General features: G+C 40.1%; 1 protein-coding gene across 9 annotated transcripts in view; it reads right to left on the bottom strand.

The window, feature by feature from the left end:
* Nucleotides 1-1,326: 1,326 nt before the first annotated feature.
* LOC117333653 (P2X purinoceptor 4-like) overlaps nucleotides 1,327-22,735 on the bottom strand; it is a 29,694-nt gene continuing 8,285 nt past the window's right edge. Inside the window, exons 7-12 of one of the 9 annotated variants that reach the window (XR_004533973.1) lie at nucleotides 19,129-19,276; nucleotides 18,639-18,769; nucleotides 15,557-15,716; nucleotides 11,992-12,093; nucleotides 2,871-7,913; nucleotides 1,327-2,821 (exon numbers count right to left, since the gene is read on the bottom strand). Coding sequence is in view for 3 of the 9 variants with exons in the window: in XM_033893057.1 (XP_033748948.1) it covers nucleotides 11,669-11,794; nucleotides 11,992-12,093; nucleotides 15,557-15,716; nucleotides 18,639-18,769; nucleotides 19,129-19,276 (667 nt within the window). In the remaining 6 variants the exon portion in view is untranslated. The other 8 variants (XR_004533974.1, XR_004533975.1, XR_004533970.1 and 5 more) reach the window with 8 other exon arrangements.

The raw sequence follows: 22,735 nt of genomic DNA, 5'->3' as shown, positions 1-22,735 counted from the left end.
AAATACATTTCACCAACGTGCTACCCATGGACTTCTGTGTAAAAGTCTAAATACATTTCACCGATGTGCTACCCATGGACTTCTGTGTAAAAGTCTAAATACATTTCACCGATGTGATCTACCCTTGGACCTCTGTGTAAAAGTCTAAATACATTTCACCAACGTGCTACCCATGGACTTCTGTGTAAAAGTCTAAATACATTTCACCGATGTGCTACCCATGGACTTCTGTGTAAAAGTCTAAATACATTTCACCGATGTGATCTACCCTTGGACCTCTGTGTAAAAGTCTAAATACATTTCACCGATGTGATCTACCCTTGGACCTCTGTGTAAAAGTCTAAATACATTTCACCAACGTGCTACCCATGGACTTCTGTGTAAAAGTCTAAATACATTTCACCGACGTGCTACCCATGGACTTCTGTGTAAAAGTCTAAATACATTTCACCGACGTGCTACCCATGGACTTCTGTGTAAAAGTCTAAATACATTTCACCGATGTGCTACCCATGGACTTCTGTGTAAAAGTCTAAATACATTTCACCGATGTGATCTACCCTTGGACCTCTGTGTAAAAGTCTAAATACCTCTCACCGACGTGATCTACCCTTGGACCTCTGTGTAAAAGTCTAAATACATTTCACCGATGTGATCTACCCTTGGACCTCTGTGTAAAAGTCTAAATACATTCACTTCTTCAGTACAAATTAGGGTAAGGGTTACACTTAAATCAGCTGCCTTAATTAAGGCGTCTCTAAAATCAGCAATGTCTCTCAAAAGTCAGGTGACTGAAAAAATCAGTTGTCTCGAAAGTTTCCATGGTGTCTGCAAAAATTTTCAAGAGGCCGAATGGGCCTGTATCGCTCACGTTCTACTAATGCACCTTTAAAGTTGAGTTGATCTGCCTAATATCATGTCTTTATGCCTCTTGGTTATTGAGAAGAACTTTTTTAAAGACTTTAGCTTAGTTGACCCCTGGGACCTTAAATGAAGGTCAAGGTCATTCATTTGAACACACTTGTAGCGCTTTACCCGAGCATGCTACAGTCTCAATATTACAGGTATCATGGTGAAGTTGGTTATTGGGAACTTGCCTAAATAAAAATGTTGACACCAGATGAGCATCTTGCTGGACAAGGGATACCACACCACGGCATAAGCTCACTTACCCTTTGGCCAGGAGGTCTGAAATTAGTTGTCTTAAAATTTTAAGTCAAGTGTCTGTAAAATTAATTATCTCCAAAGTGAGTAATTCTCTCTCTAAAGGTAGACTTTATAATATTGACAGAGTCCATTACTTAGTAACATAAACGAAATACACAAAACAAAGTTTAAACAATTTTATTTCATAAAACATCAAATGCATACATCCAGTATCTGGTACCCAGACACATAAAATAAATCAACTGATGTAAAATGGAATTCAAGTAACAGCCATGATATGTGATCAACACAATTAATATATCCGGTGTCTTGTTCCCAGACACAATTATATAATCCATCCAAGTAACACATCATGTAATCTAATAGAAAATAAATATTTTTTTCAAACTGTTAAGATGAATTATTTAAATACAAATGTACATTGTAAATGTAAAATTGTTATTCTAATTGGTAGGAAATTAGTGATTTTATGAATCAAATATTTGTCCGAAGGAAAACTGTTTACAAACACATTACATGTCTGTAAAAATACTGTCTTACAATCAAATCTGTATTTTATAAACTATTGCTGCTGAAGTGAATGTCTGGACAAATACTGTCTTACAATGAAGCCTGTATAAATGGCCGAGACTGATACTCCTCTTAATGTAATGTAACTAAAATACAGGTTTGTCTGTAGTACAATTACGGTAGTTACATCAACATGCTGGCTAGAATTAACTACACGTCTTGTGTCTCACATTTAACACTGAATGTAATGTAACTAAAATACAGGTTTGTCTGCAGTACAATTACAGTAGTTACATCAACATGCTGGCTAGAATTAACTACACGTCTTGTGTCTCACATTTAACACTGAATGTAATTTCAAAATCAATAGCCCTTATGAAAGTGTACTCTCCTATTACAGAATCTATTGACCCAAAATAACACTACCATGTAGCGCGTATTGAACAAGAAGTCCAGCCTTTACTTCATACAACGTATACAGTTCTGTATGTGTCATGGAACATCCATTGTAGGACACCTATAGTCACTGTGGTACAGAGCTCTTCAAAAGCAGTTAACAAAAAGAAAAGAAGAGCGGAACTTCTGAAGCCTGGTTTCAAAACAATATATTCTACTTTCTTCTATTATTAGCTGGTTGCAGACATGTTTGGGCCTGAGGCGTTCTATCATCAGGGCACAGCTTACATGGTATACAGGTGGTTAGGAGTGACAACGGAGGCTGTGTCGGTGTGACAAGGGAGTCATTATAGGGAAACTAGTCAAACATAATTAAACATAATTTTACAAACTTTGACGGTAAATATAACAAATAGAAGGATTTTTGACATTAGTATGATAAGTAATCATGTTATAGGATGTACACATTTGACCCCTGTGACCTTGAAGGGGTTGAGGTCATTCAAATTCTCTGTAGATATCTAACCATCCATTTGTTCAAAATTGAAAATTAACTATCAAAGTTAAGTAGCAATATTATACAGGTGTAATAGGAAGGAGTAATGAAAAATTTCACTGTCTGTGGTGGGGCTCAAACTAGCAACCTCTCGCTCTCAAGGCAAGCATCCTACCACTAGGGAAAGTCCCGCTAGCCTGAGCTAGTACAGTGACCTGTCCACTAATACACTGGTATACCTCTCCTATACACCTACATTATATAGACCTCACAAATCACTGTTATTATACCTCTCCTACACCTACATTATATAGACCTCACAAATCACTGTTATTATACCTCTCCTACACCTACATTATATAGACCTCACAAATCACTGTCATTATTCCTCTCCTACACCTACATTATATAGACCTCACAAATCACTGTCATCATACCTCTCCTACACCTACATTATATAGACCTCACAAATCACTGTTATTATACCTCTCCTACACCTACATTATATAGACCTCACAAATCACTGTTATTATACCTCTCCTACACCTACATTATATAGACCTCACAAATCACTGTCATTATACCTCTCCTACACCTACATTATATAGACCTCACAAATCACTGTCATTATACCTCTCCTACACCTACATTATATAGACCTCACAAATTACTGTCATTATACATCTCCTACACCTACATTATATAGACCTCACAAATCACTGTCATCATACCTCTCCTACACCTACATTATATAGACCTCACAAATCACTGTTATTATACCTCTCCTACACCTACATTATATAGACCTCACAAATCACTGTCATTATACCTCTCCTACACCTACATTATATAGACCTCACAAATCACTGTCATTATACCTCTCCTACACCTACATTATATAGACCTCACAAATCACTGTCATCATACCTCTCCTACACCTACATTATATAGACCTCACAAATCACTGTCATCATACCTCTCCTACACCTACATTATATAGACCTCACAAATCACTGTCATCATACCTCTCCTACACCTACATTATATAGACCTCACAAATCACTGTCATTATACCTCTCCTACACCTACATTATATAGACCTCACAAATCACTGTCATCATACCTCTCCTACACCTACATTATATAGACCTCACAAATCACTGTCATCATACCTCTCCTACACCTACATTATATAGACCTCACAAATCACTGTCATTATACCTCTCCTACACCTACATTATATAGATCTCACAAATCACTGTCATTATACCTCTCCTATACACCTACATTATATAGACCTCACAAATCACTGTCATTATACCTCTCCTATACACCTACATTATATAGACCTCACAAATCACTGTCATTATACCTCTCCTACACCTACATTATATAGACCTCACAAATCACTGTCATTATACCTCTCCTACACCTACATTATATAGACCTCACAAATCACTGTCATCATACCTCTCCTACACCTACATTATATAGACCTCACAAATCACTGTCATCATACCTCTCCTACACCTACATTATATAGACCTCACAAATCACTGTCATCATACCTCTCCTACACCTACATTATATAGACCTCACAAATCACTCATCATACCTCTCCTACACCTACATTATATAGATCTCACAAATCACTGTCATTATACCTCTCCTACACCTACATTATATAGATCTCACAAATCACTGTCATTATACCTCTCCTATACACCTACATTATATAGACCTCACAAATCACTGTCATTATACCTCTCCTATACACCTACATTATATAGACCTCACAAATCACTGTCATTATACCTCTCCTACACCTATATCATATAGACCTCACAAATCACTGTCATCATACCTCTCCTATACACCTACATTATATAGACCTCACAAATCACTGTCATTATACCTCTCCTATACACCTACATTATATAGACCTCACAAATCACTGTCATCATACCTCTCCTACACCTACATTATATAGACCTCACAAATCACTGTCATTATACCTCTCCTACACCTACATTATATAGACCTCACAAATCACTGTTATTATACCTCTCCTACACCTACATTATATAGACCTCACAAATCACTGTCATCATACCTCTCCTATACACCTATATTATATAGACCTCACAAATCACTGTTATTATACCTCTCCTATACACCTACATTATATAGACCTCACAAATCACTGTCATTATACCTCTCCTACACCTACATTATATAGACCTCACAAATCACTGTTATTATACCTCTGTCATACTATATAATATTGGCGTTTCATATTCACAGTAGTACATTTCATATTTGTGAGATAATTATCATACTAATAATATATTATATTATTGGCATTTATTATTATTCATAGTAGTTAGTACACATCATACTTGAGATAATTATCATACTAATTACTCAGAATATTAAGTCACAACAATAAGGAACACAATGATATTCTTTGATACTAAAAGAAAAGAACAATCAACAAATGTTTTATGATATAAATTCTCTGAAATATGTTTCTGTTTAAAGATAATTTGGTTAAAATTCCTAGTTGTAAGCTAGGACTCAAGATGTAGCATGATATTGTAAATATTATTTAAATTTATGTGAGGGGGGAATTTACACTAAATACACACAGGCCATTGGGCCACTAAAAATCTCCTGAAGTGGATCATTTCAGAAAAAAAGATACATCGCAGTTCTCAAGTGGATCATTTCAGAAAAAAAGATACATCACAGTTTTGAAAACAGGTAGTGAAGCTACAAATCTGTTCAAAAGTAATAGACATCCCATTATCTCACGTTACAAATAACCCATATACATTGTATATCTATAAAACATGAATAAATTCAAAATATAAACAAAAAGATATCAATTATTGAACATGATTGTGAATCTTCATCCAAGTCCTTACAACAACACTAGGTTTATGTTGAGGTGTAGGCAATTAAAATGACATAAAATACATCAGATTAAGTTGTTTTGAAGATAATCAAGTCGAAACTGTTGTTAACTTTGGAACACAAAAATTTAGACATTGGTTGTCCCGATATCATACCTAGAACTATAATGGCTATACATGTAAATGTCAAGATATCATACCTAGAACTATAATGGCTATACATGTAAATGTCAAGATATCATACCTAGAACTATATAATGGCTATACATGTAAATGTCAAGATATTATACCTAGAAATATAATGGCTATACATGTAAATGTCAAGATATCATACCTAGAACTATAATGGCTATACATGTAAATGTCCCGATATCATACCTAGAAATATATAATGGCTATACATGTAAATGTCAAGATATCATACCTAGAACTATATAATGGCTATACATGTAAATGTCAAGATATCATACCTAGAAATATAATGGCTATACATGTAAATGTCAAGATATCATACCTAGAACTATATAATGGCTATACATGTAAATGTCAAGATATCATACCTAGAACTATAATGGCTATACATGTAAATGTCAAGATATCATACCTAGAACTATAATGGCTATACATGTAAATGTCCCGATATCATACCTAGAACTATAATGGCTATACATGTAAATGTCAAGCAGCAAAACGGTGGGATGCATACAATATACTTGGTTAGAAACATTTAAATTTCTCAAAGTACATGTTCGGTGGAGAAGCCGGTCATTAACTCATGGGGACTGTAACCGCTAAACACATATACTCGGCATAATACTCCGAACGTAATAAATATATTTCTGAAGGACCCTGGGATGGGAATATGTATCAAATCCCTGTGTTAACCTGAAACATGATGACCTTGTCTGGACAAATGAATCTGAGGTGACCTTTTACTTCTGTAACAGTATTAACTTAACCTACACGAGGTGACCTTTTACTTCTGTAACAGTATTAACTTAACCTACACGAGGTGACCTTTTACTTCTGTAACAGTATCAACTTCAGCTACACGAGGTGACCTTTTACTTCTGTAACAGTATTAACTTAACCTACACGAGGTGACCTTTTACTTCTGTAACAGTATTAACTTAACCTATATGAGGTGACCTTTTACTTCTGTAACAGTATCAACTTAACCTACACGAGGTGACCTTTTACTTCTGTAACAGTATCAACTTCAGCTACACGAGGTGACCTTTTACTTCTGTAACAGTATTAACTTAACCTACACGAGGTGACCTTTTACTTCTGTAACAGTATTAACTTAACCTACATGAGGTGACCTTTTACTTCAGTAACAGTATCAACTTCAGCTACACGAGGTGACCTTTTACTTCTGTAACAGTATTAACTTAACCTACACGAGGTGACCTTTTACTTCTGTAACAGTATCAACTTCAGCTACACGAGGTGACCTTTTACTTCTGTAACAGTATTAACTTAACCTACACGAGATGACCTTTTACTTCTGTAACAGTATCAACTTCAGCTACACGAGGTGACCTTTTACTTCTGTTACAGTATTAACGTAACCTACACGAGGTGACCTTTTACTTCTGTAACAGTATCAACTTAACCTACACGAGGTGACCTTTTACTTCTGTAACAGTATCAACTTAACCTACACGAGGTGACCTTTTACTTCTGTAACAGTATTAACTTAACCTATATGAGGTGACCTTTTACTTCTGTAACAGTATTAACTTAACCTACACGAGGTGACCTTTTACTTCTGTAACAGTATCAACTTAACCTATATGAGGTGACCTTTTACTTCTGTAACAGTATTAACTTAACCTATATGAGGTGACCTTTTACTTCAGTAACAGTATTAACTTAACCTACACGAGGTGACCTTTTACTTCTGTTACAGTATTAACGTAAGCTACAATGTACACACATGTGATATTCATCATAACAGACACTATAACAACCACAGATCACATTTACTGTTAGTTTTACCACAAATGAATACAGAATTTATATTTACATTTCACAAAAGTTTCTGCCATACATGAAGTTGCTTTTTCTTAAATTGGTCAAGCTTCTCTTCAACATGTAGATCACAATAAAAGATGTTTACAGAATGCTGCACTAAAAAAACAGCAGGTAATGACAAAACACATTGGTCAAAATATATCCTTAACAAATTTAAAAGTTTCGGTCAATATTTACTCTGTGTGGGAATGTGAGATACATGAACAAACATTATATGAACGATGGCTGGCAATCCTCCAGTTATCACAGAAAGGCTTGTCGTATATCTAGTCAGATCCTACCAACATCAATATCCGTGCTGGCTACAGTCGACTGTTGATGATGTCATGTTTCCGACTGACTAATTCCTGTAATCTTCCTTATTGTCAGACTCATTCACTTTCCATCGTCTGAAAAGCAAAATTTACCTTGAATTTCAATATTTTGAATAAAAAATGTATTTCCGTTTGCTTATTACCTATTAAAGTCAGTCATTATTGTAAATAAACCTGGTCATTTATGTAAGTAAATACATTGTATTCGTCTGGCCCTAGATTTACCACATACCGGGTACTCAATACAACTAGTAAGAAATCCGACAAGTCAGTAAGGGCCGGCTGTGTGTGTGATAGTGTATCTCCTCTATAGACACCAAGTCAGTAAGGGCCGGCTGTGTGTGTGATAGTGTATCTCCTCTATAGACACCAAGTCAGTAAGGGCCAGCTGTGTGTGATAGTGTATCTCCCCTATAGACACCAAGTCAGTATGGGCCGGCTGTGTGTGTGATAGTGTATCTCCTCTATAGACATCAAGTCAGTAAGGGCCGGCTGTGTGTGTGATAGTGTATCTCCCCTATAGACACCAAGTCAGTAAGGGCCAGCTGTGTATGATAGTGTATCTCCTCTATAGACACCAAGTCAGTAAGGGCCGGCTGTGTGTGATAGTGTATCTCCTCTATGGACACCAAGTCAGTAAGGGCCGGCTGTGTGTGTGATAGTGTATCTCCCCTATAGACACCAAGTCAGTAAGGGCTGGCTGTGTGTGATAGTGTATCTCCTCTATAGACACCAAGTCAGTAAGGGCCGGCTGTGTGTGATAGTGTATCTCCCCTATAGACACCAAGTCAGTAAGGGCCGGCTGTGTGTGGTAGTGTATCTCCTCTATAGACACCAAGTCAGTAAGGGCCGGCTGTGTGTGATAGTGTATCTCCTCTATAGACACTAAGTCAGTAAGGGCCGGCTGTGTGTGATAGTGTATCTCCTCTATAGACACCAAGTCAGTAAGGGCCGGCTGTGTGTGTGATAGTGTATCTCCCCTATAGACACCAAGTCAGTAAGGGCCGGCTGTGTATGATAGTGTATCTCCTCTATAGACACCAAGTCAGTAAGGGCCAGCTGTGTGTGTGATAGTGTATCTCCTCTATAGACACCAAGTCAGTAAGGGCCGGCTGTGTGTGATAGTGTATCTCCCCTATAGACACCAAGTCAGTAAGGGCCAGCTGTGTGTGTGATAGTGTATCTCCTCTATAGACACCAAGTCAGTAAGGGCCGGCTGTGTGTGATAGTGTATCTCCTCTATAGACACCAAGTCAGTAAGGGCCAGCTGTGTGTGTGATAGTGTATCTCCTCTATAGACACCAAGTCAGTAAGGACCGGCTGTGTGTGTGATAGTGTATCTCCTCTATAGACACCAAGTCAGTAAGGGCCGGCTGTGTGTGTGATAGTGTATCTCCTCTATAGACACCAAGTCAGTAAGGGCCGGCTATGTGTGATAGTGTATCTCCTCTATAGACACCAAGTCAGTAAGGGCCGGCTGTGTGTGATAGTGTATCTCACCTATAGACACCAAGTCAGTAAGGGCCGGCTGTGTGTGATAGTGTATCTCACCTATAGACACCAAGTCAGTATGGGCCGGCTGTGTGTGATAGTGTATCTCCCCTATAGACACCAAGTCAGTAAGGGCCGGCTGTGTGTGATAGTGTATCTCCTCTATAGACACCAAGTCAGTAAGGGCCGGCTGTGTGTGATAGTGTATCTCACCTATAGACACCAAGTCAGTAAGGGCCGGCTGTGTGTGATAGTGTATCTCACCTATAGACACCAAGTCAGTATGGGCCGGCTGTGTGTGATAGTGTATCTCCCCTATAGACACCAAGTCAGTATGGGCCGGCTGTGTGTGATAGTGTATCTCCCCTATAGACACCAAGTCAGTAAGGGCCGGCTGTGTGTGATAGTGTATCTCCTCTATAGACACCAAGTCAGTAAGGGCCGGCTGTGTGTGATAGTGTATCTCCTCTATAGACACCAAGTCAGTAAGGGCCGGCTGTGTGTGATAGTGTATCTCACCTATAGACACCAAGTCAGTATGGGCCGGCTGTGTGTGATAGTGTATCTCCCCTATAGACACCAAGTCAGTATGGGCCGGCTGTGTGTGATAGTGTATCTCCTCTATAGACACCAAGTCAGTAAGGGCCGGCTGTGTGTGATAGTGTATCTCCTCTATAGACACCAAGTCAGTAAGGGCCGGCTGTGTGTGATAGTGTATCTCCTCTATAGACACCAAGTCAGTAAGGGCCGGCTGTGTGTGATAGTGTATCTCCTCTATAGACACCAAGTCAGTAAGGGCCGGCTGTGTGTGTGATAGTGTATCTCCTCTATAGACACCAAGTCAGTAAGGGCCGGCTGTGTGTGATAGTGTATTTCCTCTATAGACACCAAGTCAGTAAGGGCCGGCTGTGTGTGATAGTGTATCTCCTCTATAGACACCAAGTCAGTAAGGGCCAGCTGTGTGTGTGATAGTGTATCTCCTCTATAGACACCAAGTCAGTAAGGGCCAGCTGTGTGTGTGATAGTGTATCTCCTCTATAGACACCAAGTCAGTAAGGGCCGGCTGTGTGTGATAGTGTATCTACCCTATAGACACCAAGTCAGTAAGGGCCAGCTGTGTGTGATAGTGTATCTCCCCTATAGACACCAAGTCAGTAAGGGCCGGCTGTGTGTGATAGTGTATTTCCTCTATAGACACCAAGTCAGTTATGGCCGGCTGTGTGTTAATGTTACAAAATGGTCACAGTAGTTGCTGTGTCATAGTTTTTACAAGTCTGAAAAATAACATGATATCAGCTTCCTTTCCATAACTGCCTACCTTTTTTCAGCTCAATGACACCAGTTGAACTGTAGATGAAATTCAAAAGTATTTTTTAAGATAATAGCCATCATGGATTTCAGACCAACCCAAAAATGAACACTTGGTGGATCACTTTAAGAAAGTCCAAGCTGAATTCCTACATGAGTTTGAAATGTGAAAAGGTTATGCATGGCATACAGTGACAGAAACATGATGGCTATCAGTCATCCTGAGCTATAAAGCTGTGGATACAGACACAGAGAGAGGCTGTTAGGTAACATAGCAACATGATAATGATATGTCAGGTCAAAGATCACAAGGTTGTGGATACAGACAGAGAGAGAGGCTGTTAGGTAGCATAGCAACATGATAATGATATGTCAGGTCAAAGATCACAAGGTTGTGGATACAGACAGAGAGAGAGGCTGTTAGGTAGCATAGCAACATGATAATGATATGTCAGGTCAAAGATCACAAGGTTGTGGATACAGACAGAGAGAGAAGCTAGTTAGGTAACATAGCAACATGATAATGATATGTCAGGTCAAAGATCACAAGGTTGTGGATACAGCCAGAGAGAGAAGCTAGTTAGGTAACATAGCAACATGATAATGATATGTCAGGTCAAAGATCACAAGGTCGACTGGTAAGCGATAAAACTTGTGTTGTGAAGTCAGACTTTGTACAAGTATCAGCCAAGAACAGCTTCTATATTATATATGCTGCTTGTTTAACAAGCTTCATCACTGAAACTGCTCATTGATGGACGTAAGACACAAAATAATCAAAAACTAAAATACTCTCAGAAATTAATAAACATCAGGAAACAGGAAGTTATCACCGATACCAAAGCACTACTGTTTACAAAAAGCATGAAAAGGTAAAGGTATTATCTATGTAAGCAGGGGAGACACAGGAACAAGCCTTACAAGTTTCTGTAAACATCACGCTTAGTTGATGGGAGATTTTGTACCAGGTATGGTGTAAACGCACATTGGCTAATTAGTGTGGGTGATTGAAAACCAACTGACCTTGACCTTCACAAATCGAAATGAGAATTTGTATTTGGGTGGGACACCTGATGAGTTGAGTCGGATTGGTAGGTGTGCTGTGTAATATCATTAATAGCCTCACAGAGATTGTCCACAGGCTCTCTCTTCAAACCCTATGGGACAATACCACTTACAGTCAGAATTTATCTGCTACTACCACATCCATTAATACTGACTTTTCATGAACAATAACTTCACTTTGAATAATGGCATATTCAATAATAATGATGTGTGCTGAATTCTAAAAATATGACAGTTCCAACTTTTCCCCTCCAGAACGAGAGGGCAAATCCCACTCAACTAACATTACCTTATAGGCGTCATCTCCGACAACATTCAGGTACTTCTTGTCTCGGTAGACATCCTTTGCTTTCAGTACATACAGCACCACTATGTCACATAAAATGGTCGCCTAAGAAAAAGTAAAGTCAGAAATATGTTACCTAGTCACTGAATTAATGTTTGTAACTACTCCCCACATCACAATTGTCTAAATTCTGCAATCATATTTTTTGAAAATGGATATGCATCTTTTAACTTTCAATCCTAAATTTTGAAATTAAAATTAAGAAAAAAAAATCTTTCCTTCTAACGACTCTCAGTGGCCTCTCACTAAAACTTACTACAGCCAGGAGTCCGAGGACTCTCACTAAAACTTACTACAGCCAGGAGTCTGAGACCTCTCACTAAAACTTACCACAGCCAGGAGTCTGAGGCCTCTCACTAAAACTTACTACAGCCAGGAGTCTGAGACCTCTCACTAAAACTTACTACAGCCAGGAGTCCGAGGCCTCTCACTAAAACTTACCACAGCCAGGAGTCCGAGGCCTCTCACTAAAATTTACCACAGCCAGGAGTCCGAGGCCTCTCACTAAAACTTACTACAGCCAGGAGTCCGAGGCCTCTCACTAAAACTTACTACAGCCAGGAGTCTGAGGCCTCTCACTAAAACTTACTACAGCCAGGAGTCTGAGGCCTCTCACTAAAACTTACTACAGCCAGGAGTCCAAGGCCTCTCACTAAAACTTACTACAGCCAGGAGTCCGAGACCTCTCACAAAAACTTACTACAGCCTGGAGTCCGAGGCCTCTCACTAAAACTTACTACAGCCAGGAGTCCAAGGCCTCTCACTAAAACTTACAACAGCCAGGAGTCCAAGGCCTCTCACTAAAACTTACCACAGCCAGGAGTCCGAGGCCTCTCACTAAAACTTACCATAGCCAGGAGTCTGAGGCCTCTCACTAAAACTTACTACAGCCAGGAGTCTGAGACCTCTCACTAAAACTTACAACAGCCAGGAGTCCAAGGCCTCTCACTAAAACTTACCACAGCCAGGAGTCCGAGGCCTCTCACTAAAACTTACCATAGCCAGGAGTCTGAGGCCTCTCACTAAAACTTACTACAGCCAGGAGTCTGAGGCCTCTCACTAAAACTTACCATAGCCAGGAGTCTGAGACCTCTCACTAAAACTTACTACAGCCAGGAGTCCAAGGCCTCTCACTAAAACTTACTACAGCCAGGAGTCCGAGGCCTCTCACTAAAACTTACTACAGCCAGGAGTCCAAGGCCTCTCACTAAAACTTACTACAGCCAGGAGTCCGAGGCCTCTCACTAAAACCTACCACAGCCAGGAGTCTGAGGCCTCTCACTAAAACTTACTACAGCCAGGAGTCTGAGGCCTCTCACTAAAACTTACTACAGCCAGGAGTCCGAGGCCTCTCACTAAAACTTACTACAGCCAGGAGTCCGAGACCTCTCACAAAAACTTACTACAGCCTGGAGTCCGAGGCCTCTCACTAAAACTTACTACAGCCTGGAGTCCGAGGCCTCTCACTAAAACTTACTACAGCCAGGAGTCCAAGGCCTCTCACTAAAACTTACAACAGCCAGGAGTCCGAGGCCTCTCACTAAAACTTACTACAGCCAGGAGTCTGAGACCTCTCACTAAAACTTACAACAGCCAGGAGTCTGAGGCCTCTCACTAAAACTTACCACAGCCAGGAGTCCGAGGCCTCTCACTAAAACTTACCATAGCCAGGAGTCTGAGGCCTCTCACTAAAACTTACTACAGCCAGGAGTCTGAGGCCTCTCACTAAAACTTACTACAGCAAGGAGTCCGAGGCCTCTCACTAAAACTTACCATAGCCAGGAGTCCGAGGCCTCTCACTAAAACTTACCACAGCCAGGAGTCCGAGGCCTCTCACTAAAACTTACTACAGCCAGGAGTCCGAGGCCTCTCACTAAAACTTACTACAGCCAGGAGTCTGAGGCCTCTCACTAAAACTTACCATAGCCAGGAGTCTGAGACCTCTCACTAAAACTTACTACAGCCAGGAGTCCAAGGCCTCTCACTAAAACTTACTACAGCCAGGAGTCCGAGGCCTCTCACTAAAACTTACTACAGCCAGGAGTCCAAGGCCTCTCACTAAAACTTACAACAGCCAGGAGTCTGAGACCTCTCACTAAAACTTACTACAGCCAGGAGTCTGAGACCTCTCACTAAAACTTACAACAGCCAGGAGTCCAAGGCCTCTCACTAAAACTTACCACAGCCAGGAGTCCGAGGCCTCTCACTAAAACTTACCATAGCCAGGAGTCTGAGGCCTCTCACTAAAACTTACTACAGCCAGGAGTCTGAGACCTCTCACTAAAACTTACAACAGCCAGGAGTCCAAGGCCTCTCACTAAAACTTACCACAGCCAGGAGTCCGAGGCCTCTCACTAAAACTTACCATAGCCAGGAGTCTGAGGCCTCTCACTAAAACTTACTACAGCCAGGAGTCTGAGGCCTCTCACTAAAACTTACTACAGCCAGGAGTCCGAGGCCTCTCACTAAAACTTACCATAGCCAGGAGTCCGAGGCCTCTCACTAAAACTTACCACAGCCAGGAGTTTGAGGCCTCTCACTCAAACTTACTATAGCCAGGAGTCTGAGGCCTCTCACTAAAACTTACCACAGCCAGGAGTCCAAGGCCTCTCACTAAAACTTACTACAGCCAGGAGTCTGAGGCCTCTCACTAAAACATACCACAGCCAGGAGTCCAAGGCCTCTCACTAAAACTTACTACAGCCAGGAGTCTGAGGCCTCTCACTAAAACTTACCATAGCCAGGAGTCTAAGGCCTCTCACTAAAACTTACCACAGCCAGGAGTCTGAGACCTCTCACTAAAACTTACTATAGCCAGGAGTCTGAGGCCTCTCACTAAAACTTACCACAGCCAGGAGTCCAAGGCCTCTCACTAAAACTTACTACAGCCAGGAGTCTGAGACCTCTCACTAAAGCTTACCACAGCCAGGAGTTTGAGACCTCTCACTAAAACTTACCACAGCCAGGAGTTTGAGACCTCTCACTAAAACTTACCACAGCCAGGAGTCCAAGGCCTCTCACTAACCTACCACAGCCAGGAGTCTGAGGCCTCTCACTAAAACTTACTACAGCCTGGAGTCCAAGGCCTCTCACTAAAACTTACTACAACCAGGAGTCTGAGGCCTCTCACTAAAACTTACTACAGCCTGGAGTCCGAGGCCTCTCACTAAAACTTACAACAGCCAGGAGTCTGAGGCCTCTCACTAAAACTTACCACAGCCAGGAGTCTGAGGCCTCTCACTAAAACTTACAACAGCCAGGAGTCCAAGGCCTCTCACTAACCTACCACAGCCAGGAGTCTGAGGCCTCTCACTAAAACTTACCACAGCCAGGAGTCCGAGGCCTCTCACTAAAACTTACCACAGCCAGGAGTCCGAGGCCTCTCACTAAAACTTACTACAGCCAGGAGTCTGAGACCTCTCACTAAAACTTACTACAGCCAGGAGTCTGAGACCTCTCACTAAAACTTACCACAGCCAGGAGTCCGAGGCCTCTCACTAAAACTTACCACAGCCAGGAGTCCGAGGCCGCTGCCGATGTTGAGTAGGAGTGGAACAACGTTGAATTTTCCAGCCTGTCCTATTACAGTAATGATATACTTGATGCCAAATGCCTTGTACAGAGTCCTTACTTCAGTTCCATTTGGGTCTCTATAATACTTCGCATACCTATAAGTTAGGCAATTTGAGAACATACATAAATTCACTCTAAATATCGAAAGGAGGAGAAACTTATCAATGAATACAATTAATAACAATTAAGTATTCATCATATTGACCTTAACATACCTGGGTTTATCTCACATGATTTCTTAGATCTAATTTGTGTGATTTTCTTTCAAAAATTGATATATTTTTCGTACATATTCTTTGATTTAATTTAGTGTTTCTCTTTGAATCATATTTCTCCTGGTGTTTGCCTAATAAGAGGCCCACGTGCAGGGCCTTTATCGCTCACCTGGATGCATTTGGCCACAGGTCAAAACATGTTCATGCTTAATTTGTTAATAGCTATATTTTTTGATGTCAAACAATGCTATAGCTATATATGATTATGGGAAAGGATCTCAACTGCTTCAAAGGTAAAACCCAGAAACCAAGTCCAGATTCCCCAGGGTTGTGAAAAGACCCCAGGGATTGTTTTTACAACATGATTGTATTTAAAGAAACTCTGTCCCTTGGGGTAAGGAAAGATACACCCAGCTTTCACCTTGAAATGAAATGTACAATACTGTATCTGAGACTACTGCATACAATGTGATTTAGTTTGAATCTACATGTTTTTGAACTGTTCAAAAGTCATGCTCTGAAGAAGATAACAATGACAACAAAAAAGACAATTTGTAACCCTTGGTTACCTGAAGTTGAACCCCTTAGGTATAGAGAGGTCAGCACTGTCCAGCCTCATTATGATATTTGTGTAACCCTTGGTTACCTGAAGTTGAACCCCTTAGATACAGAGAGGTCAGCACTGTCCAGCCTCACTATGATATTTGTGTAACCCCTGGTTACCTGAAGTTGGACCCCTTAGATATAGAGAGGTCAGCACTGTCCAGCCTCACTATGATATTTGTGTAACCCTTGGTTACCTGAAGTTGAACCCCTTAGATACAGAGAGGTCAGCACTGTCCAGCCTCACTATGATATTTGTGTAACCCTTGGTTACCTGAAGTTGAATCCCCGAGATAAAGAGAAGTCACCACTGTCCAGCCTCACTATGATATTTGTGTAACCCTTGGTTACCTGAAGTTGAATCTCCGAGATAAAGAGAAGTCACCACTGTCCAGCCTCACTATGATATTTGTGTAACCCCTGGTTACCTGAAGTTGGACCCCTTAGATATAGAGAGGTCAGCACTGTCCAGCCTCACTATGATATTTGTGTAACCCTTGGTTACCTGAAGTTGAACCCCTTAGATACAGAGAGGTCAGCACTGTCCAGCCTCACTATGATATTTGTGTAACCCTTGGTTACCTGAAGTTGAATCCCCGAGATAAAGAGAAGTCACCACTGTCCAGCCTCACTATGATATTTGTGTAACCCTTGGTTACCTGAAGTTGACTCTCCGAGATAAAGAGAAGTCACCACTGTCCAGCCTCACTATGATATTTGTGTAACCCTTGGTTACCTGAAGTTGAATCCCCGAGATAAAGAGAAGTCACCACTGTCCAGCCTCACTATGATATTTGTGTAACCCTTGGTTACCTGAAGTTGAATCCCCGAGATAAAGAGAAGTCACCACTGTCCAGCCTCACTATGATATTTGTGTAACCCTTGGTTACCTGAAGTTGAATCCCCGAGATAAAGAGAAGTCAGCACTGTCCAGCCTCACTATGATATTTGTGTAGCCCTTGGTTACCTGAAGTTGAATCCCCGAGATAAAGAGAAGTCACCACTGTCCAGCCTCACTATGATATTTGTGTAACCCTTGGTTACCTGAAGTTGAATCCCCGAGATAAAGAGAAGTCACCACTGTCCAGCCTCACTATGATATTTGTGTAGCCCTTGGTTACCTGAAGTTGAATCCCCGAGATAAAGAGAAGTCACCACTGTCCAGCCTCACTATGATATTTGTGTAACCCTTGGTTACCTGAAGTTGAATCCCCGAGATAAAGAGAAGTCACCACTGTCCAGCCTCACTATGATATTTGTGTAGCCCTTGGTTACCTGAAGTTGAATCCCCGAGATGAGGAGAAGTCACCACTGTCCAGCCTCACTATGATATTTGTGTAACCCTTGGTTACCTGAAGTTGAATCCCCGAGATAAAGAGAAGTCACCACTGTCCAGCCTCACTATGATATTTGTGTAGCCCTTGGTTACCTGAAGTTGAATCCCCGAGATAAAGAGAAGTCACCACTGTCCAGCCTCACTATGATATTTGTGTAACCCTTGGTTACCTGAAGTTGAATCTCCGAGATAAAGAGAAGTCACCACTGTCCAGCCTCACTATGATATTTGTGTAACCCCTGGTTACCTGAAGTTGGACCCCTTAGATATAGAGAGGTCAGCACTGTCCAGCCTCACTATGATATTTGTGTAACCCTTGGTTACCTGAAGTTGAATCCCCAAGATAAAGAGAAGTCAGCACTGTCCAGCCTCACTATGATATTTGTGTAGCCCTTGGTTACCTGAAGTTGAATCCCCGAGATAAAGAGAAGTCACCACTGTCCAGCCTCACTATGATATTTGTGTAGCCCTTGGTTACCTGAAGGTGAACCCCTTAGATATAGAGAAGTCAGCACTGTCCAGCCTCACTATGATATTTGTGTAACCCTTGGTTACCCGAAGTTGAATCCCCGAGATAAAGAGAAGTCACCACTGTCCAGCCTCACTATGATATTTGTGTAACCCTTGGTTACCTGAAGTTGAATCCCCGAGATAAAGAGAAGTCACCACTGTCCAGCCTCACTATGATATTTGTGTAACCCTTGGTTACCTGAAGTTGAATCCCCGAGATAAAGAGAAGTCACCACCGTCAAGCCTCAATATGATATTTGTGTAACCCTTGGTTACCTGAAGTTGAATCCCCAAGATAAAGAGAATTCAGCACTGTCCAGCCTCACTATGATATTTGTGTAGCCCTTGGTTACCTGAAGTTGAATCCCCGAGATAAAGAGAAGTCACCACTGTCCAGCCTCCTAAATGTGTACTCCGGGACACAGTCCTCAATGGACTTGTCCAGATTACAATCCCAGTCAATGACGACCTGCATTACACCACCCTATAAATTAAAAAGAATTACGATAAATATATAGCATGCTAGTTGAACTATCAACCATATATACATATAATGTTATAACTTCCCCACAGTCACTGATGTCACTCACATTCATTTAGAAGTGATTTAATTACCTTATCCAGACAACTTATATTATTATCATGCTTATTAACAAGACAAAATGTTTAACCCCATACCAACAAATCTATATATTACATTACATAAACAGTTACATGGAGACACACATTGTCCATCACTATACATGTATGTAGTACTATGTACTCTGGCATTTGTCTCAGTATGAAAGCTTCCACTTATTTTATTTCCCTTTGATCCCTGACTTAGGTATAAGACTGATTTACCGATTGACTCATGAGTTTGTAGTCTTCTCCAGCGAAACCAACAATATCACCAAGTACGAATATTGGGCAGAACTTTTTGACAGGATCAGATGGAATAAATCTGCAATTCTTAAGTTCGCTGTCAGTTTGAACACCCAGAATGTTCCGCCTACAATACAAGAAGTTACAAAGCAGGTGCTCTCGTATTGTAAACTTTAGACAGAGTTCTGTATTTACCCTTAACCTTGGTTAGATATCGTGTAAATATTTCATGATCAGATTTAAATCCAATAAATTTAATGGACTAGTGAACTTCTCAGTCTAGTTTTTTTTTATCTATGCAATAACAATTTTGAATCTTTTTTTTTTAATTTGTATAAAATACTAGATAGAGTATTCCTAACTGTAATTATTAGATAGTTACACTACAACTTCTTAATTAGGTGTGACATGAAATATTTATAGAACTAGAGAACTATTCTGTTTTGTGGTTTAATTTGCCTGTACAATTTCTCTTGGGACCATCCATTCCTTCAAAGGAACCGTAACAGAATATTGATTTAGTGTTGTACATTGACTGTTAAAACCACAAGTATCAAGAATCAGTTGTTCCCTGGATCTGAATCTAACCAAAGAAAACAGGATACAGAAAATTTGTGTAGTAAGCTGGAGGCTGGAGAGGACTTCAAACTGCAGTGCTACAGCATCGGCAATGATTGACAGGCATGAAAAGTCTGTATACCAGTTTAACATCACAACATTTGACAGTCTTCGACTGAGAAACAGAAATTGGTTCTGTACATATTGACAGAACTAGTTTTGGTCTTATTTTCAACAAGTTAGTTTCAAAGATCTTTAAAACTAAATTCATGACAATGTATATATCATGCAAAAGTCAAGTCTAATTAATATTGGAGAAAATCAGAGATTTTAGCATTGCATATTTTTAAGGTGAGCATAAAACTTTAATTCAGTACAAAGACATTTTTCATAGAGTCAATCATTGTAAAATCAATTTCTTCACCTGCAAAATAACTGGAGGAAGTAGGAAGCTTTGCACTAGAGCATGGAAGTAACACTGACAAATGTCAAGTCACTAACAACCACTGACAAATGTCAAGTCACTAACAACCACTGACAAATGTCAGGTCACTAACAACCACTGACAAATGTCAAGTCACTAACAACCACTGACAAATGTCAAGTCACTAACAACCACTGACAAATGTCAAGTCACTAACAACCACTGACAAATATCAAGTCACTAACAACCACTGACAAATGTCAAGTCACTAACGACCACTGACAAATGTCAAGTCACTAACATTCACTGACAAATGTCAAGTCACTAACAACCACTGACAAATGTCAGGTCACTAACAACCACTGACAAATGTCAAGTCGCTAACAACCACTGACAAATGTCAAGTCACTAACAACCACTGACAAATGTCAGGTCACTAACGACCACTGACAAATGTCAAGTCGCTAACAACCACTGACAAATGTCAAGTCACTAACAACCACTGACAAATGTCAGGTCACTAACATTCACTGACAAATGTCAAGTCACTAACAACCACTGACAAATGTCAGGTCACTAACAACCACTGACAAATATCAAGTCACTAACAACCACTGACAAATGTCAAGTCACTAACGACCACTGACAAATGTCAAGTCACTAACAGAGTCACCTCAAAAAAGGGTCAAGTAACAGCATGTTTTATTGCCAAATTATACATTTGTTCATGCTTGAACCATGAATGGCATGAAATTTGTGTACAAACTCAGTTTGCCAAAATTGGGTATGATCTTTCAGAACATCAAACCTCAATAAAAGAAACTAAAAAGATGAGGAAATTGAGTGGTTAAGAGACACTTTTGCCAGAAATTTTGCAGTGACATGAGAATTCAAGACTCAATATTTGTGTATGTAGGGAAGGGATATTCCACCCTTGAGATCACAAATTGTGGCAAAACCCTCAACAAGCCTCAGGTTTCACCACATTTTGTGACCCTCGGGCGAAATATCCCTATCTTACATACACACATATGGAAGAGTCTTATATTCTTTTCTGGGTATCACAATGATTGGACAAAGTAGAAGATCAAAAGAAAGAAAAAAATAAATAAAAGGCCACAAAATCTACTGAATGTAGCTTGTTTAGAATTTTTGATGAACAGGTGGATTGTACACCAGATATACCTCGACAGCCACATCACTGTATCTACTTCCACTTCCTTCTACAATGGTGCTTAGCTTAAAAATAGGACAGTCAGCTCGCGATGTAGACTCAAATGTGCAGCTTTGGAGGTATGTAGGGTCTGCATGCAGCGGCAGATTTTGCCTGATACAGGAATAACACAAATAAACAAACAGGCCATACAATGGTGTGGAGAAAATAGAAAACATAAAACAACACATTACTCTGAAATCGAAAATCATGTCATCGTGGTGAGCTGTCGTCCCCAGCACATTCTATCCATCAATGTCGCTGGCTCAGTACAACAGTGACTGATAGAACTGGATTGTAATGGATTCAGAAAATAACAAGCTCTCCGTACAAATATGCCAACATGCAATTATTCACTGACGTCTATGTTTAATTTCCAAATCAGAGATCTGACCTAAAATCAAATATCAAGAGCGTCAACATAATTTATTGATAATATAAAATTTTAAGATTTTTTTTTATAGAAATCAAAGTGTTCCTTTATGATTTGACAATAACATGATGAGATTGGAGAGAGTCGACAATATTTCAGCTGCTAAACTCTCTACAAAGGTTGGAGAGAGTCGACAATATTTCAGCTGGTAAACTCTCTACAAAGGTTGGAGAGAGTAGACAATATTTCAGCTGGTAAACTCTCTACAAAGGTTGGAGAGAGTAGACAATATTTCAGCTGGTAAACTCTCTACAAAGGTTGGAGAGAGTCGACAATATTTCAGCTGGTAAACTCCCTACAAAGGTTGGAGAGAGTCGACAATATTTCAGCTGGTAAACTCCCTACAAAGGTTGGAGAGAGTCGTCAATATTTCAGCTGGTAAACTCTCTACAAAGGTTGGAGAGAGTAGACAATATTTCAGCTGCTAAACTCTCTACAAAGGTTGGAGAGAGTCGTCAATATTTCAGCTGGTAAACTCCCTACAAAGGTTGGAGAGAGTCGACAATATTTCAGCTGGTAAACTCTCTACAAAGGTTGGAGAGAGTCGACAATATTTCAGCTGGTAAACTCTCTACAAAGGCTAATACATCATTAAGGAAGCTCTGTCTGAAGTGCCTGGCTGATCTAAGAACATTGAAATTTATTGTGCTGAAAAGATTGCAATTAATAGTAACAATGACCTTGATACTTGACCTTACAGACCTGGAAATGTTACTTCAAGCATTAAGACAAGCAAGCAATTTTAGTAAGGAAGCTGGCTGTATAAGGTTTTTTGCATATTAATGTTTTTTAAGGGGACTTTAGTTATGGGAATAGATGATGCAACAATGTCTGACAAATTCACAATGCCTCAGGCAACATAACCATGCAAGATTTTAGGTGTGATTTACTATCAAAACAGTAAGATTTTAGATGTGATTTACTATCAAAACAGTAAGATTTTAGATGTGATTTACTA

The sequence above is a fragment of the Pecten maximus genome, chromosome 8 (assembly GCF_902652985.1).
Source record: "Pecten maximus chromosome 8, xPecMax1.1, whole genome shotgun sequence".
NCBI classification, from domain to species: domain Eukaryota; kingdom Metazoa; phylum Mollusca; class Bivalvia; order Pectinida; family Pectinidae; genus Pecten; species Pecten maximus.
The sequence above is the reverse complement of the archived record's forward strand: the minus strand, read 5'-3'. Positions and strand labels throughout refer to the sequence as shown.